This window comes from Rousettus aegyptiacus, unplaced genomic scaffold, assembly GCF_014176215.1.
Source record: "Rousettus aegyptiacus isolate mRouAeg1 unplaced genomic scaffold, mRouAeg1.p scaffold_m13_p_3, whole genome shotgun sequence".
Classification (NCBI taxonomy): domain Eukaryota; kingdom Metazoa; phylum Chordata; class Mammalia; order Chiroptera; family Pteropodidae; genus Rousettus; species Rousettus aegyptiacus.
The window spans coordinates 126,212,918-126,231,007 of NW_023416306.1; the positions used below are offsets into that span (position 1 = coordinate 126,212,918).

The 18,090-nt window shown below is 36.9% G+C and overlaps 1 protein-coding gene across 6 annotated transcripts in view; it reads left to right on the plus strand.

The window, feature by feature from the left end:
- The first annotated feature begins 78 nt into the window (after positions 1-78).
- Positions 79-18,090, plus strand: part of TCF12 (transcription factor 12) — a 286,947-nt gene continuing 268,935 nt past the window's right edge. For 2 of the 6 annotated variants that reach the window (XM_036238495.1, XM_016160438.2), the window contains exons 1-3: positions 84-342; positions 1,300-1,396; positions 2,462-2,534. Coding sequence is in view for 4 of the 6 variants with exons in the window: in XM_016160438.2 (XP_016015924.1) it covers positions 1,322-1,396; positions 2,462-2,534 (148 nt within the window). In the remaining 2 variants the exon portion in view is untranslated. Of the gene's footprint in view, positions 343-1,299; positions 1,397-2,461; positions 2,535-18,090 lie in introns of all 6 variants that reach the window. The other 4 variants (XM_016160437.2, XM_016160436.2, XM_036238494.1 and 1 more) reach the window with 4 other exon arrangements.

The following is an 18,090-nucleotide window of genomic DNA, read 5'->3' on the forward strand; positions in this document are numbered from 1 at the left end:
TCGGCGCAGGCGGCAGGAGCGGGCCGGGAGCGAAGGGGTTAAGCCCGGGCTCTTCCCGGCGCGGAGGGATCCAGAGCTGAGCCAAGCGCGGTGCTGAGGCCGCTTCAGCGAAAAAAATGTCCGCCTGAGGAGACCCACAAGTTCTATTCGGGGGGACCGCCAGCCCGCCCCGGGGAGGAAGGGGCGGCCAGGCCGGAGAGCCGCCTCACCCGCCCGGATCCGAGAGCTCGCGCGGGGCAAAGTGAACCGAGCCGCCGGGCAGTACGAGGGGAAGCCGTAGCTCGCTCTCCCGGCCAAAGTGAACTTTAATCGAGCTGGTTGGATGCGGAGACGGGGTGGCAGGTAATTGCGGGGAGGCGAGCGGGAGGGAGACGCCGTGGCGGGGCTGGGGGCTGCGGAGCGCCGCCGCGTCCTTGCGGGAATGGAGGCGCCCCCGGCCCGCGCCCCAACTCTGCGCCCCTTTGTACGGAGCGCCCCGGGGTCCCCTCTAAGTTGGGGATCGGAGTGGGGGCGGAGGCGAGAGTCGCGGGCGGCCAGGCCCGCGGGCGGCGCGCTTGGCCTGCGCGCCCTGTTCGGCGCTCGGCTCGGGCTCCGGGGCGCGCGGGAGAGCGGGCTGCTTCGGCCGCCGAGCCAAGCTCATTGTTCGGCAGGTTCGGGGCCGGCCGGCCGCAGGCAGGGTAGCAAAAGTGGGAGGGGGCCGGGCCGGGGGAGGAGGGCGCCGGGCGAGAGCGAGACTAGTTGTCAGTGTTTCTGTTTTCTTTTCAAAAACGCCCCTTGGACGCGCTGGGGGTGCTTTCCGAACCCCCAGGCCCACCGGGGACGTCCGGGCGGCGGCGGCCGCCGACGCGGGCCTGCGAGCGGCGCGTTCCCTGCAACTTGTCAGTTCTATTGTTGCCGAGCCAGTGAGTCACTTCGCATCTCCCCTGGCCGCCGCTCGGCTCGCTGGACCCCCAAACGCCTCTCCCTCACCCGCCCCTCGAGACTCCCGCCCCGGCCGGGCCCGGCCCGCGGAGCTCCGAGCGGCGGCGCACAGTAGGGAGCGCTGAAGAAAGAAAGGGACCGGCTTGGAAACTTGCGGGAGAGGTGGCGAGTTGCGGGAGCCGCTGCGTCGCTCTGGGGCCGCGCCGAGGATTGCGTGGATTCACGGACCTGGCGTGGGCTCCCGGCTCTACCGCCTCTTCCCCGCGCGGCGGGGGTAACCAGTTGGGTATTGAAAGTCTGCCCCACGCTTTTGCTCTTCTACACCCCTCTCCTCCCCTCCGTGGTTTCTCGCTGAACCTGGATCTTCCTCTACCTTAGGACCTGTTAGAAGTAGCCGAAGATGAATCCTCAGCAGCAGCGCATGGCCGCTATAGGGACCGACAAGGAGCTGAGCGACCTGCTGGACTTCAGTGCGGTATGAGAGCTTTCCGCCGCATCTTGGGGTTCTGCTGAGGTTTATAGAAAAAGAAAGAAAAAGAAAGAAAGGAAGTTGGGGGAAGCGACATGGAGACTAGGCAGCGTGAACTCCCTCTGCTTTGAGCAGTTGTTCTCGGGGCTGGAGTCCAGCTGCCCCAAGTTGGACACCTGAACTTTGATGTAATGTCTAGACTTGCAGATTTAAAACTTTATTGCCAAAGGGGTCGTTTGATTTTAACCAGTTAAAAGGAGAACAATGTAATCACAAGCTTTGGTTGAGTCACCCTGTGACCCTGATGATTATTAGGGATTTCGAACTTAATATGAAAAAAGAAAATTGTTTTTTCTTTGACACTCCTAACCATTTTTCTCCCCAACGTGTGTGTTATAGTTTATCGTACCTGAAAGATGTCAGTTACAAGAAAGCCAGTCAATGGCTAGAATTTCCAGCTTTTTGAGCTAACTACTTTTAGGGTACATATTGTGTGTGTGTGTGTGGGGGGGGTGTGTGTGTGTGGAAAAATGAGTACGCGTATAGTGTATTAAAATTTTTTTTACATAGGAAATAATTGAGTGACTTAAAAGTATCAGCTAAAACCTAAGAGCCCACTGCCCTTATTTCTAATCGGTTGAACTCCTTTATTAGCCGCTGTTGGGAGGCAGGACCAATCCCTACTTTATAACACTATTGTAATGGATCTTTACAGTATGTAGTAGTTTCAATGGATAAGATTCTGGCTTTGTGTATTAAATTGTAGTGTAAGAGTAATGAGATTAAATTAGCTACAAAGTGAAGCTCCTGGAAAAAATTTACCATTTAAATTTAATAATAATCTTAGAATCTCTCATGTAAGTGACTGGATTTTTAGGATACAATATAACTATTACCAAGTAGTGTTAGGAAATAGTGTCACTCAGTGTATTTGCCTTTCTGGGTCTGAATGTGTATTTCTAATTTTATTTTAATTTCCTTCTAAAATATAGTAACTAACTGACGACTCTTGGTTTGAAAGGAGTGTAGAAGAATTTCAGGACTAACAGATACTTTTGGGTTATTTTGCAGATGTTTTCCCCACCTGTTAATAGTGGGAAAACCAGACCAACGACACTGGGAAGCAGTCAGTTCAGTGGATCAGGTAAGATGCCTAAAATCAAAAACTCATATTTTGGTGTTGTGATACACCAAATATATTTTATTAGAAAAATATAAAGTGTTTAATATCTTTGTTTATATTATTCTTCATGTCCAGTTAAAATTGTAAATAAAAACAAGCCTCAAATGTGGGCTGTTGCTCTAAGATTCTTTGATATTTTTGTAAGAATTTTAATGTGGATTTAAAATTACTGTCTTTTCTATGAATTTTTAAATTTGAAATTGTCATGTTTGAGTACATTTAGAAAAGTACTAGAAGAAAATGATTTTTGGTCCTTGTGTGGTCTTTTACTTTTTAATGTTTATTTAAACATGTATTTTAAAATTTTTTTGAATTTTCAGCCCATTAGCATTATTAAATCTGGGGTTCTAAGGAATTGGTAAAATAATATTTAATGTATGCACATGAAAAGTGAATTGAGTCAAGCAATAATTAGTAAGACGTTAATTTTTAAAAATGGCCATTTTCTTAAAAGTCTACAGCAAATTAAAAATTTTGTAGACAGTTATTTAAAATGGTAATAAAAGTTAAAAATAAATGAATAGGAGTTGGATATATTTTCAAATGACACCTATTGGATGACTGAATTTTCTTACATCGAGTACATTAGGATAATGTTTAGAGTAAGTTAAATTAGATTCCTATTCCTACACTAGTGCTGTTCTCTTTAAATTTACTTGCATATTTGTAACAGTGGTGCTCCATTTTCCCATATTTCTTAAGTATGCATTTTTTCTAACTTATTTAAATTCTTGATTTTAAAAAAATAAACATTCCAGAAGCAAGGTCCACTCTAGTGTACAAAAACTATAATTTTCTGTCTAACTTAATTTTATTCTGAGTGCTGAGAGACAATTAAAGCAAAACCAGAAAAAACTAAAGCCATGACAGTATCACCTTAAGAAAACCAGCTGTCAAATCTCTGGGTTGAAACTCAGTAATTCCTCTTTGACTGGTACTTGTATTTCCCCTAGTAAAATGATAATTGATTTCTTAAGATACTGTGAGAGCACAACATCAGAAGGTTAAATTAATAATAATTTTACCACTCTATACTACTTTATATTTAAAAAAATGTTTAAAAAATCTTACACTAACTTAATTTACTAAAATTCATTTTTAATGAAGTTGTAGCTTATAGAGAAAATAATAGCATGCCGTTTAACATTTCGAATTAAGTAAAAAAAAAAGTACTTTGGATTGTAAATATCCTATGGCTAATGTTATCCTTAATCCAAAGAATATCTTAAAATGTCAGCCAAACCTCAACTCTTCTCCTACCTCCTTCCTTTTACTGGCAATCATTTGAAAATTGTCACTTTTGGGGGAGGGGAGAAAGTTATTAATGTAGAAGAGGACTATATTTCCTTTCTTTACTGCTGTTTTGAGTACATCTCAGTTTTTGCAACTAATAATTCTCAGGAACTTTCAAATTTACTTTGTCTAATAGTAGATGCTTAGTATATTTCACTAAATGAATAGTGATGTCTTATTTCAGGCTGTTCCAGCTTGAATTGTGGAAAGTATATTTAATTGACATTCATTGATATCAAGGACAGCAACTTCAGAAAGTTACTATTAGAAATACTTTCTGTTTTTTAGAATAAGGGCAATTAATTTTTTTCACTTTAAAATTAAGAAGGTGAAATTAAAAAGTATGTGTGAACTTGGTGTGTATTACAAACATGGCATTGGAGCAGTTGTGGGCCCTTCTTTCTGTAGCTTGTATCCTACAATGAAAAAGATTATTTTCCTATGTTGTACAAGTAGTCATAGTATTTGATTCTTTGGAGTTGGAAATTTTTAGTTTTAAAACTGTTAGACTTGTTAATTCATTAAAAGTTTGAATTTAAACACCTGTATTCAGTGGACATAGTAATAGTTATCTGTGTGGTTTGTTTGAAATTCAGAAAAAAAATTAAAAAACTGTGACCTTTTAATTAGTGAATGGATTTAATTTTGGAGAAGAGAAAATGGCATGTGATTATTTTATCTCAAAGTCCATATACATACTGGTAGATATGGTTTTCCTATAGCCATTTCTTATCTTAAAGGAAATGTCTGAAAGAAATTGATATAGCAGTATTATTTAATTTATATATTTTATTGATATTTGAATAATCTTGTCTTGATTTCAAAGCATATGTAATACTTCCTAATGCCTGTTTATTTGCAGCATATGAGGATCTAAAGATTTGACTTTCTTTCCAAAGAGCTGACTTAAAGATTAGACTTTTCTTGTCTTTGGAGGAACATTTGTAAAACCCCAAGCCTTTTACCTCATGAAAACTAATTGTACAGTATAATTTCCTTTCTTGATTATTTGTCTTTTTTCAGGATGACTTAATTTCACAGTGGGATTTCTTTTGAGCAATAATATATAACACTTTTAGAATTTTTAAAACTAAAAACATATGCTAGAGTACATGATGTATTTTTAAAATCTTATTCTTAAAGCAAAAACTTGCGTGATAGCTGACACTTCATCAAAAGTCAACGTGGAAAAGATAAATGTGTATTTACTATACTTATTTGTCTTGAGTCTGTTATAATGCCACTTCTTCATCAGGTGTTAATTTTCATTGTGTGATAAGACTGAATTTGTCTGCCTGGTATGATAGAATCTATGAAATGTTCTTACAGGGACCTTGAGAGAAGTATTTCTTTTTGTAGGAGTTAAAGGTGAAGCATTGTGTTAGAGCAGTGTATAAGGGGAAAGCTTGTTGAAAGGATTGACAAAATGGAAATAGTTTAGGTGATTAAATACACTGTCCTCTCTAACTTCAGGAGTTGAGTGCGTAGAACTAAATTGTATTTCATTTTTAGTAGTTTAAATGATTACGCACTATCTGAAAATTTTCCTTTGTTAGTTTTTGAACCCAAGTAATAAGAGATGTTGGGAAGGAGTGAGATGTATTTGTTTTGTGAGCCATCTGTATATATTGAGTTTGTCTGTCTGATATTTCCGTCTAGAAAGTTATTTTAATTAGCAAGTAAAATTTTTGGAAATAATTGTAAGAACTATTTTCTACCTCTTAAATATTAAAAGGTATATAATTTTTTATTCTTTAGTTACTGATCAATTTTGGGGTGGAGAAGTTTTTCATATGTACATAGAGGCTTCTTGAGAATGTTACTGTAGGGCCAGAAAAATAAATTCTCATTAAATTGCTCTTAAGTATTTTTTTTTTTATTAAGTCTTTGTTTCGAGGTAATTGTAGATTCCTATGCAGTTATAAGAAACAATAAAGAGATGCCATGTACACTTTACCAAGTTTCCTACAATGGTAATATCTTGCAAAGCAATAGTACAATATTATACCTAGGTTATTGACAGTGATACAGTCACGATACAAAAAACAGTTCCATCACCACAGGGATTCCTGCTGTTTCCCTTTTATTATTGCATCAACTTCTAAAGTAATTTTTCAAAATTCTATGGTAGGATTATTAAATTATATTGAACATGGAGTAGGCTTTTCAAATTGCTTTACCATTATTCGAAAATATCAGAGAAATCAAGAAGGAGAAGACAATTTTACCAATATGTTCTTTAATAGTAATATTAGTAGGAATGGCAGTTTAAAACAAGGTGGAAACTAGGTTTGGCCTTTTCACTTAAGGTATTTTAAGGTCAAGAGTAGGGTGTGGTTCATATTGTGTACCTGTCAGTGTCGAAGTTTATGATAACTATAATGTGTAGTAAGACACACTTGTTCAAATTTAGTGATGTTATTTGAGTAACTGAAACATCTTAGACATTTGCTTTCAGCAAGCTGTAGTGATGAATGGAGTGTCTAACAGAGTCAACAGGCATGTGATGGAAAGTATAATATTTTAGGATAAATATTGTCTGGTGTTAAGTGGCTCATTTAAGGTAAAAGTTTAGTAGCAAAGGCATCTTAGAGAAAATCTGTATGTGAAAATACAAACTTGGAAAACAAAAATTAGAGACAAAATTATAACTGAGTATTATGAACTTTTCAGAACAGTTTCTTTAAGTAGTCATTGGCTTATTAAAATGGATTTGAAAAACAATTTGGTCGGATCACATTATTTTAGAGTCTTGTTTATTATGTACAGTGTGGTATACATATAATTATTATTTTTATCCATTTTCATTAACAATTTAAACAAGTTCAGTTTTCTGTCTTTTAGGCTATCCTTTGGTGTATCTTTTTCTTAGAGTTTTTAAGTAATTCTCTTGGAATAGGAAGATAAAGATGAAGCTATGCAACCGTAAATATAAACACAGTTATTTTCACTCTTTAGATTTAATGGAGTCATTTAGAATAATCTCTTATTAAAAGCCAGATAGTCTTTTCTGTTCTTGGACATTTGGTAATCATGCCTGGAATGTCATTAGTGTTGTCAAAGACTTGGATAACTCTTGTCATAGAAGAGTAAAGTAATACTATTAGAAAGGGTCTCCTAAAAAAAAAAAAAAGGGCTGTTTCTGGACAGTGTGGGATACCTTTTAAAAAATAATAGGACTGCTTTTGGCTCTCACTTGAATATGCTTTTTGCATTTATGGAATAAAATGAGAAGACAAGCATTTAAATATATCAGTTCAAAAGACTAATGAATGACTTTCTGCTTTGTTAAATAGTTGACCCATATTTATTTCAGATTTAACAGTTAGCTGCATATTTATTTAGTATCTATTTTGTGCAGCCTGCTGTTCTTGTAGCTTTTGGGAAGGTGGGAAATGGACATAGACCAAAAAAAGTAGAAGCATTTCATTGTCTAGTTAGGAATATAAAATGTAAAGTTATGAGGTAGATAAACTTCAGTAACATAAATTGTCACCCACTGCACATTAATGTTGTTTAAATTGAGTCCATGAAAATAAGGATATGCTGAGGAGTCAGAGAACAGGCCTAAGGAAAACTCAGAGATACTGAATTTAGAATTGACTTTTGAAGGCGATATGGAAAATAAATAAGGAAAGAGCTGGCCTCCTAGGTGTGGAATAGCCTGAAAAGAGACCCTGCAATGGGAATTTGGCTTGCATCAAGGGCCTGTACATTTCAGGGCAAGAGAAGTTGGTTTTTATTGATTACCACTCTTGCACTCCTGGAGGAGCTCATATTTATACTATTATTTGGAGCTAGACTGCATGGGTTCAACTCCAATAATTGCCACTTAATAGCAAGGTGATCTTGGGTAAATTACTTAACATCTCTGTGCTTCTCTTTCTTAGTCGGTAAAATAAGACTAGTAGTAGTAGCTGTCTTCATAGAGTTGTTGTGAATGTTGACCAAGTTAATACAGATAAATCTCCAAGAACAGTGCCTAGCACATATTGAGCTGTGGCAGAATGAATTGTTAGTGGTGAGGCAATAGGATGAGGAAATCATTTATTCTGGGGTTGTTGTACTAATCTAGGTATGAGCTAGTGAAGATTTGGACTTGATATTAGTATAGGAAGTAGGAAGGAAAAATACCAGAAGAAAAGGATTGACAGAATTTGAAGGACTGAATTTCGGTAGGTAAGAGAAATGACTTAATAGTTGTAGTTTTGGTATAATTGGAGGATGGTAGTCTGGAGGAAGTAAAGATGCTGAATTGTTTTGAGCATTTTGAAATCCACGGGACCTGGGACTTTTCTGGCTAACTTGGGGATTTATGAGCAAAGAATCCAGGGAGATGAGATAAGATGTCAGTTAAAAAAGAAACCAAACAGCTCTTTTCTGCCTATAAAATTAATATACAGTAATTGACAAGAAAATTGGAAAACAGAAAAACCAATGAGGGAGAAAAAACCCACCCATTATTTCACTATCCAGAGAAAATTGTTTATTTCCTTTTAGACGGTTTTTCCTGTTGGTTTTATATTTGCAAAGTTGAGAGCTTAATGATGGTTTCATTTTATCTTTTGCTTTTTCAAATTTCACTTGATTGATAAGGATTTTCTCACATTCTTAAAGATTCTTTATAAACTTGATTTAAAATTGTATATTACATGGAATGGATATAGCATAGCTTATCAAATCAGTTCTCTTACTGTGTGACATTTAGGGATTTTGTTAATTTGCTTTTTATTATAAAAAATGTGATAGTGAACACCATTTTCTGTATACTCTACTGTTATCCACACTTGGATTTCCTTTGAATAGGAGATACAGATTTTGTTTTTTGTGTCTGTAAGTTATAATTAAAGCTAAGTGAGTGAATGAATACCCTTAGGGAAATGAATTCAGAGGGAGATAAATTATCAGGCCAAGGATTGATGCTAATGCTGGAGTTAGATGTATAATATTGGTGACTTTGGTTGATGATTTAATGTACATATACAGATTTTTATTAGTAAATAAATGGCGGATATGATGGCATTTCGTGCAGATTTATGTATAAATGAGTTGTATGGTGACTGGAGAAATTCCTGTCATTCTTTGACCTGTGTTTATTGAAATGGAGTGGACTCTAACTAGAGTCAGATCGGTGAGAGAGCCCTTGAATTCTTGACTGTAATAAGAGAGACAGTGTAGTGTACTGGGAAGAACTGGGCTTAGGAGTCAGACAACTGGATTGGAATCAGTGCTTTGAGATTTACTACCTGGATGACCCTAGGCAAGTCATTTAAATGATCTGAACATATTTTTCTCCTTTGTGAAAAGTGGATGATAATACCTACCTTCAGAATCTTTGGGAGGATTAAATAAGATTATGTATTGCTTGTCACATTTGGTAGCTGCTGTTATTATTGTGGCCTCCTAAGTAATACCATTAAGTAATGGTAATATTTATTATTAATAGTAGCAATTAGAACCACTTTTATAGTCAGTGGTTATTGAACTATTATTATATACTAGGTACTATACTAAGCAATTTACGGACATTATCTCGTTTTACTTTGGATAAAATGAGATGTTTCCTGGTGGTGAGGAAGTAAGGAAGGCAACATATCAAAGTTGCTTTTTAGTGTCACAAAATTATATGTATTGTTAAAAGTCTAAAAACAAATCAGGCAGAAGAGTAGTTTTGAAAGGTCATCAGGTACCTAAGAACCCTATGTTTTATTTTTGTAGTTGATTTCTTCTTAGTACTGTTATTTTGTAGACTAGATATTGTCTAATGCAGAACAGTGAGCAGAAATGTGTACACCTTTTGAAAATCCTCTTCCGTGCTTAGGTACCACCACTTGGATGTAGTATTTTCTTCATCCGGGTATTCGAATTCTTTTTGGAATGAGGTGTGGTCTCAGTAAGTAAATGAAATAAAAATTATGTGACCTGAGAGGATAAAATAGCTGGGAGACAGGTTGGAGAGATTGTTAACCGTCTCTAGGGTAGAGATTCTCCACTGTTTTTTTTTTTTTTTTTTAATGGCAGAGAAGGTACATAAACTCCCCCGGTAGCCTGAAGCAACACATTGCAAGTGAGCAGAAGAAATCTTAAAAATTCATGTGTATTTTACTTTCTGCTTTGTAAGACAAACTATTTGTTGTAATATAAATGCTTTAATTAATCATTGAATAAAACTGAAGTTCTAGTAAGTCGCATTATATTTAGCTTAAGGCATTGCCTTCCTCCTGTTTTGCTTTGTATCTTTGGGGTTAAGGGCTAGAGTGGAGTGGGATGCAGGCCTATGCTATCCTTTCCTTAATAAGAAGCCCAGCTCTAAAGTATATCTTTTAGCTGTCTTTGTTCCTGGATCTTTTCTTGCTTCCACAGAAGTCTATGAAAAGGGATCATTACATTAAGGGGAAAATGGTTTTGGTAGGGAGGAAATTGTTATTATTCTATAAACCGAAGCAGAGATTTGTTAGTAATGTGATTGTCGTTTGAACCTGTTTTCTGTTTCCAGCTAGACCATTCTGTAATTTCTTAATATACCCATGACTTGAGAAGAAAACATATTTTTTAGAGAGAGAGCTTTTTTGTTTGTTTCATGTTTAAAATGTGGTCTCATAAAGACCATAGTGAGTTAACCAAGCTGCTATAAGCTGATTGGGGACTTAAAGATCACTTTTAAAGATCACACGGAAATGAAAACAGATTAAGGTTTGGTTACTAATTTTTATTGCATTGGGTGAGTGACTCAAGGATAAAACCTTCAAAATAAAATCATAAAATGATTTGAGATAAGGTACAAGACAGAAAATTTTACTTTTTAAAAACAACCACTACCATATCTTACAATATTTTTGGTTATTAAATATTGAGAAAGTTGGCCCAAGATGTCATTTCGTTATTTGTTTTAGGTAGTAGGAAAGTATCTGAATTTTAACTGAGGGAGTTCTTTGAATTTGAAAGATTATTCCAGTTACCCAAAGGAAGTCTCTGTGGATGCAGCCCTTCTCAAAAGTTGTCGGTTTATTTTATTCTGGTGGTTTTTCCAGTGAGCCATTGTGAGGCTTTAAAATGAGTAAAGTCAATTCATGATCACTATTCCACCATTTCATTGGTGGTTAATGTAGGGAACACAGGTTGAACTTAATATGATCATGTAACTCCAATCAATGAACAAATATGCTGCTGCTCTCTGTAAGTTGTGAGTAGTGGTGGAATACTGCAGGGATCCCTGCTCGGAGGGAATTAAAGTCATCAAACTTCTCAGTCCTGGAGACATATGTTGTTTTGAGGTTGTTGGGAATAAATAAAAGGTTTGCTGTGCCACTAGAGAGGAAAAGTTGCTAGGCTCACTTTGAACTTATGGCAGAAGCATGAATTGGCCACAAGTTAGTTTAGAGAATCCGAGTTTGTATTGGGACTCATAGACCGGGGGTGACAATCTTTGAGTTCTCCTTAGTTAGCAGGTCCTCTTAGGTTTTTGCAGTTTGGAAGCCCTACTGTATACATCCAGCTGACTTTGTCATCTGTTAGAGGCCCCTCTCTTATCTGCTTGGCATTGACATGCTAAGGTTTTGGAAGATGTTTTCCATGGTTGGTCCCAATTTGGAATAAAGTTAAAGGGGAAAGTTGTTTCATATTGAACCTCTTGGTGGTAACTTACAATTTGCCAGCTAGGCAAGTAATTAGAGCATTTTCAAATCTATACTAAATATCCTACCTGTCTCTTATCTAAGCATCAGCTAGTTCTTTTTGTTCTAGGTGATAGCATAGTTTGTTATATGTCAAGACTACCTTTTATCTGCCAAATATCCACAATGCCTGATCTATAATTTTGAAATCATAAAAGGTCTGAATCCAAACTTTTCCTTTAAATTCAGCATAAACTATTTCTGTGGCAAAATCTGGTCTTTTCTGAAGGGACATTCTCTATCGACATTCTCTATTTTCCTAGTTATTGTGTTATTATCATGTGCTGGGGGAGTGGTTTTTAACATATGGTATATAGTAGTCAATATTTCTTTCTAAAATACGAAAAATAGTTTTAAAACCCACTTGGTCCCATGGATTTCTGATAAGCTATTATAGACCTCCCTCTCTGTTTGTGTCTCCCAGGTATTGTTTTCAACTCAAGTAGTTCTTTGGACTAAAAGTCTGTATTGGAGGCTTTGTTACTTTAAATACAAAAAAATTGTGGTGGAATTGTTAATATAAAGAAAATTCTTCTTGGAATATAGGCCTTTCAGGCTGAGCTTTGTCCTTTGATTAGTTCATTCAGTACATTGGTTCAGTACATTGGTTTAGGGAATTGATTTCTGTTTTGAGAAGGGACAACCTTTTTCATCTTTTAGGCCAAAAAATATACTGATATTTCCTTGATCAGTTTGCAAGGAAATTTTCAATGTGCTAACAGGAGATATATTTATACATACGTACATACATACATACATACATAACACCAAATGATAATAATTCACATACACACATAAAACTATGATTACCTCCAAAAAGAAGGCCTCCATCCTGACCATGCCCAATTTTAACTGCTGCCTGAGAGCAAACAGAGAAGAGAATCCTGCCAAGCTATCTTCATGAAGAAAAGGAGCTAAGATATGGTTTCGTAGAGAACAGACAACAAGTCTTTGGTATTTTTATTCTCTCCTTTTATATCTGGTAGAAGTTTTCATAGATTAGTAGTATGATGTTTATTGCTACAATTTACTTATTTAAGGGATCTTCATTCAAACAAATTGTTTCTCATGAGTGTATGAAAATTTCGTCAGGAGCCTGTCATTGGCTTAGTCCTAGAACTATTTAATATAAACTATGAAAGTAGCAATGAAATGAGTGTGTAATAGACAAGTTTATTAGGTATCTGTTTTGAGAGGCAGGCTAGTTGGCCATTCTGACTTTTCAGGTTGTCTTGCAGCCTTGTTCCCTGTACTGTTCCCAGTGTTACTGTTTCAAGAACCATGATACAATGTTGAAAAATTAAGTCCACTTAAATTTATTGGAGTCTGAGGTGCTCTGCTGTAGGAACACAAAAAAAGCCATAACAGCCAGGTCTCTCTTGCCTTCACAGTTATATAACCTCTTTTGTTAAGCTTTAAGAGTAGTGCCACAATGAACAGACTCTGGAGGCATGCCGAACTAGTTGTGTAGCAGTAGGACTTTACCCAGTGACTGATTGGGTAAGGGGGAGGTGTCTTATTCTTTAAAAAAATCAATAATGATTAAAGTACTTCATAAGTATTTACTCATACATTCTTTACTTCATAATTCTTATAGGAAGTTGGTAACTCTTCATTTTACAGAGGAAATAAGAAAAATCAAGAGTGATAATACATTTCTCTGTGGTTTCTTATTGCCCCTCATAAGCAGTAAACTGATCAGTTGTAGTTGCACCTGCACTGATACCAATCTACACCAGGGCATGGTTTGTCTTGAGGAATTTAATGTGTCTAATCTTTAAAATTTGTTGTTGTAACAAGAAAGAGGTTTAAGTGGTATAATGTTGATATTCTCCAAAAGAAAGCGCTTCAAGATTTATTTTTATTAAAAAGACAACAGAATAATCAGAATCCTCCATAAAACTTCTTGTTTTTTTAGTATTGCCAGATATTAAATACAAGCAACTATAATCTGACATGTCTTTAGGAGAGTAGAATTCTTTTTATGTGGGGTCTTCTTTGTTCAGCTTCATCAGACTTTGTGCCTTGGGAAGAAGTTGAAATTTGATAGATGTAAAATGTTGGAATATTCACATCTATTATTTAGTTGAGGCCATAGAAAAGAATGGTTGCCTCATAGTGTGGAAAATTCTTTATTTTCATTTTCTCTTTTCAAAGATTTAGTATTTGTTTAGTTAAAATGGAAGTAAAAGCAGATGGAAAATAGTTATTCCATTGTTATCAAACATACAGAAGAGATTTTAATGTTAAAATTAAAATTTGGATAGAGAACTTTCAGTGCATTAAAATAATAAAAGTTATGTTAACTTATATAATGTTGAGAGGGTGCTGATTAGTCCATTTTCATTTGTTTTTAGCATCTTTAGGTATGAGAGAGGTCCTACTAATGCACTGTTTTATTGTAGAATGGTTTGTTTACCAGAGGAGGGGATTAGAGTCACAGAGTTTTGATTCAGTATTGGCTAAATCGTTTACTAGATTTTGGATCCTAGGGCGTTAACTTCTTCGAGTCTTGTTTATCTTATCCCTAAAATGAAGATAAAAATACTGCCTTAAGGGTTTGTGATAGTGATCAAGTTAAGTAATTTTTAAAGAAATTCTAAAATATGGAGGTTTGTGGTTCTGCATGAATATTAATTGTGTTATGTTAGTGGCATAGCAACTCTTGAAGGGATTCCAAGCTCAAGATATATATGGAGAGGGTGACTCTTTATGCAAAACTAATACATTTCAGTTACATACATAACAATTAGTTTTTGAAGATTAGATCAGGTGACAGAGAGGGATGATAGCCTAAGGAACTTATAGTAGGTAATCCTCAAAATCTTAGAATTCTTCTGGAGAGTTTTTTCTTTTTCTTTTTTTCTTTTTGGTTAGATGAGGGAAGTTAAAGCAATAAAGTGAAAGAAATTCTCACACATATTCTTTGTTAAAACTCTGTTAATTATATCTCAAACCATAAAGCCCCCAAATTAGTACTCTTGAGTCCTTTATTCTTAGTTTAGTTGTTTTAAATGCTTGTTGAGCATCTGTCGTAGTGACAAGGTTAACCCTAGGCTTAAGTAGGTGCAATAGCTGAATAGTTCTTAGGCTAGTCTACTTTTGCTTTGATGGGCAGTAATCTGAACAAAATTTTAGTGTTGATAAGTCAACCTTTTAAAGATTTAAAAGTACAGGATGTGGTGGCCTTGATATACTCCTGAGGATGAGAGCGTGCAGTGTTGAGGTTGGGAAATGTAAGTGGAAATCCCATCTGCTTTATGCCTGTTATTCAAGTGGGGAGGGCTGATTTAGTCTCACCCATAAATGACAGGGTGTCAGGGCTTGGGGCTGTCTGCTGATGCTACTGTTCCAGGTTTCTTTGTGATTAGAGAAGATGAGGGCTCCCTCAGTTCCCAGTACTCCCCCTTTCCATTTAGTGTGTTTATCTGGGTATATAAAACACCTGGCTCACCTTTTATTGGGAAATAAAAGGTTTTCTTGACTATGTGCTTATGGGATTGTATTGTTTAGATCTTTCCTTTATATTAAAGAAGGAAATCAGCAAATTGGGTAGCTTTGATGGAGGCCTGGGGCCTTGTGGGCTCCATAGGAGCCATTTGCTGATTGTTCCTCAGATAAGACAATGAATGGGTTTGGGTAAGATGGGTTATAGGATAATTTGACAGTCACTTGACTGGAGCTGAGAAAGTTTTGGGACCTTTAGTCTCTGGGTTTCCCATTGTAATAATTCCTAATGATTTCTTGAAAGAGTTATATTAAATTGCAATGATATGAGAGTAGATGATAGGTGAAACAGCAAAACTAAAGACGGGGATGGAGAGCAAGGGTTCCTGAATATAATTTCTAGAACCCTGGGGCCAGGTGAAGTAGCATATTTTTCTTGGAGAGGTAATTGATGACTTCTGCATTTCTGCTGCCACCTCTGTAATCTCTTACTTCGCTACTGAACATTGCAGTAGTCTCCCTCCTTACTTGGTCTCCTTCTGCCAGTTGCTCTCTCTTCCAATCTGTCTTGGTCTGCTCAGGCTGCCATAGTAAATACCACTGATGGGGGGGCTAAAACAATAACAATTTATTTTCCAACAGTTCTGGAGGCTGAAAGTCAGATATCAAGGTACCAGCATGGTCAGGTTCTGGTTCTAACTCTTGCTGGCTTGCAGATGGTGGTTGCCTTCTTGTGTGTTCTCCCATAGCCTTTCCTCAGTGTGTGAGTTAGTGGAGGTAGAGGGAGGGAGAACTCTGGCCTCTCTTTTTATAAGGGCACTAATCCCATCACAAGGGCTCCTCTCTGATGACCTTATTAACCCTACCCTAGTTACCTCCCAAAGTTTTCACTGCTTCCCAGTGTGAATTGCATGATTCTATCGTAGTGGTCTCCTTACCTGACCTTCTGCCTCTAGTTACTCTTTTTTCCCCAAACTGGGATACTGTCTTGGCGTTATTGTGCCATTTGAACCCTCATTCCTTTATGAAATCTTTTCTAGCTATTTCAGGTCATAATTTTGTAAAAAGCCTCTTTCAGATCCTTTAAAGACTCTTGGGTGAAGGAAAGTATGGGTTCTTTTTTGCCCCTGAAGGCAAAGCTAAGGTTAGAATGGCGGTTATGGCTAGTAGATTTTGAGTCCAATCAGTTGTACCTAGACAGCTTTGTGAGTCTAATCTTATAAGTTTAAAAAAAGATTGAAGCCTACTTCTGATGATTACTGGACAAAAGATTTATGTTTGTAGGAGTTGTACTCTGACTTCTGAGTTCTTTTTAACCCTAAAATTCTTTAGAATACTTCCATCTTTTAAAAAATTATATACATATTAGCCAGATTATAAGCTCCCAGGAAGCAAAGATAGTGTTTTATACTTGTTTTTCTTCAATGTACCCCACTTTGAGGTCAGTAAACACCTGGTGATTGACTGTTTTTAGATTTGGGGATATTTGATAGGTTGGTGGAAAGATTAAACTCCTTAAATTAAATTTCCCAGATTAAAGTTTCTAAATTGCATTTTTTCTTTTCTAGCATCAGCTACATAAGTGAGGCTTTAAGGAAGCTCACTGAGCTTGTGTAGATTAACTAACTGGAGACCTGAGGTGCTCATTGATTAGAATAAACAAATTTCACCTGTTCTATTCCAAAAAGATCTTAGCTCATCCAGGATCCCACATTTAAACATCAAGGTTGAGCAAGAAGTGTCCAAGTGGTAAAGCTGTTGAGATTGTATGTGAATACAACTGCCTCTACCGAACCATAGCCAGACTTGGCTCTGAAAAGCAAAGAGAAGTGATACTTTCACAGTTTTTTTTTCACAGGTTGTGTGTCACTTTTGTTCTTTAGTAATGTCAGATTGTGGGGAGAATAGCTTGTTTGATTCTGGGATCATTGGATAGAGGAGCTCAGTTGTATAAGAGCCATAGGAACCAGTTTACCACAGTCTGAAAATCATGAAAATCAGTAGAGGGCCAAAATCTTGCAAGCGATACTTTTCCTAAAACAACACAGACTTTTGCCAATTGCATTGAGCCATGGAAGAGAGGTTGTATGATCTAGCATTAGCATAGATGTGGGGAAACATCCATAAGAGCAGAAAAAGATGATCTTATTTAATGGAACTGAGTCCATTTACCTGCCTAATTTGTGAGAAAGGTGAATTCACTTAATGCTTCTAAATCATCTTCAGTTTGAGATTTTGGGCCAAAGCTACTTTTGTTGACTGTAGGAAATATTTGTTAGCTTTGTATTTCGAAGTTAGGCTACAGGTCTAGACTTGATGTCTTTGACAGCTCTTTCTATCTGCCTCTGTCTCATCATGTGTCTACCACCCATCCATCCATCCATCTATCCATCCACTCACCCACCTACCTATCTGTCTATGCAATTTGTCATCTCTCTGTCCATCCATCCGTCTGTCCATCTATTAATCATCTATCTAACTAGGAATTGAGTTTACCACTCTGTAATTTGGGTCTTAAATGTTACCTTCCTATGTGGAATTTGGAAAAATCTTGTTTCAAGAGAAACATTTATTGAAGGTTAAGGAGTTTTGTTAGGAGAGACCTAGGACTGTTTCAAGCTGGAGATGTGATCTGGATGATAAAGATTATAAAAATTCTCATTTACTTCAACAAAAATTTTCCATCGTAAGTTTCTCACTAACTTGAGCTATTGGCTGCTAGACTACTTCTATACATCTCAGTTGTCATATAGCTTAACTTTGTAGGATATATGTTCTTGTGTAGTCTGATAGAATGGTTTTTATTTCAAGTAGTAACTTTCATTGCTTGTAAAACCTGCAGATTTCTGAGAAGCCACCTTTATAGACTTAAGGTTGATTTTTAGTTCTCTGAAAAGTGTCCATTTGCTCTCTGTGAAAGGAGCAGGTTTGCATGTATTCAGTGAGTCTAAAATGAGATAATTGGTATTTTTACTGTTTGAATGGAGGCTTTGTAGTTTTGAATTCTGTGAAACAAAGCTGTGTTTGTAAACATTTCAAAACTATAAATGACACTTTTTTTTTGGTGAAGATGTTAACTGAATAGCAAGAAAGTTCAGAAAAAA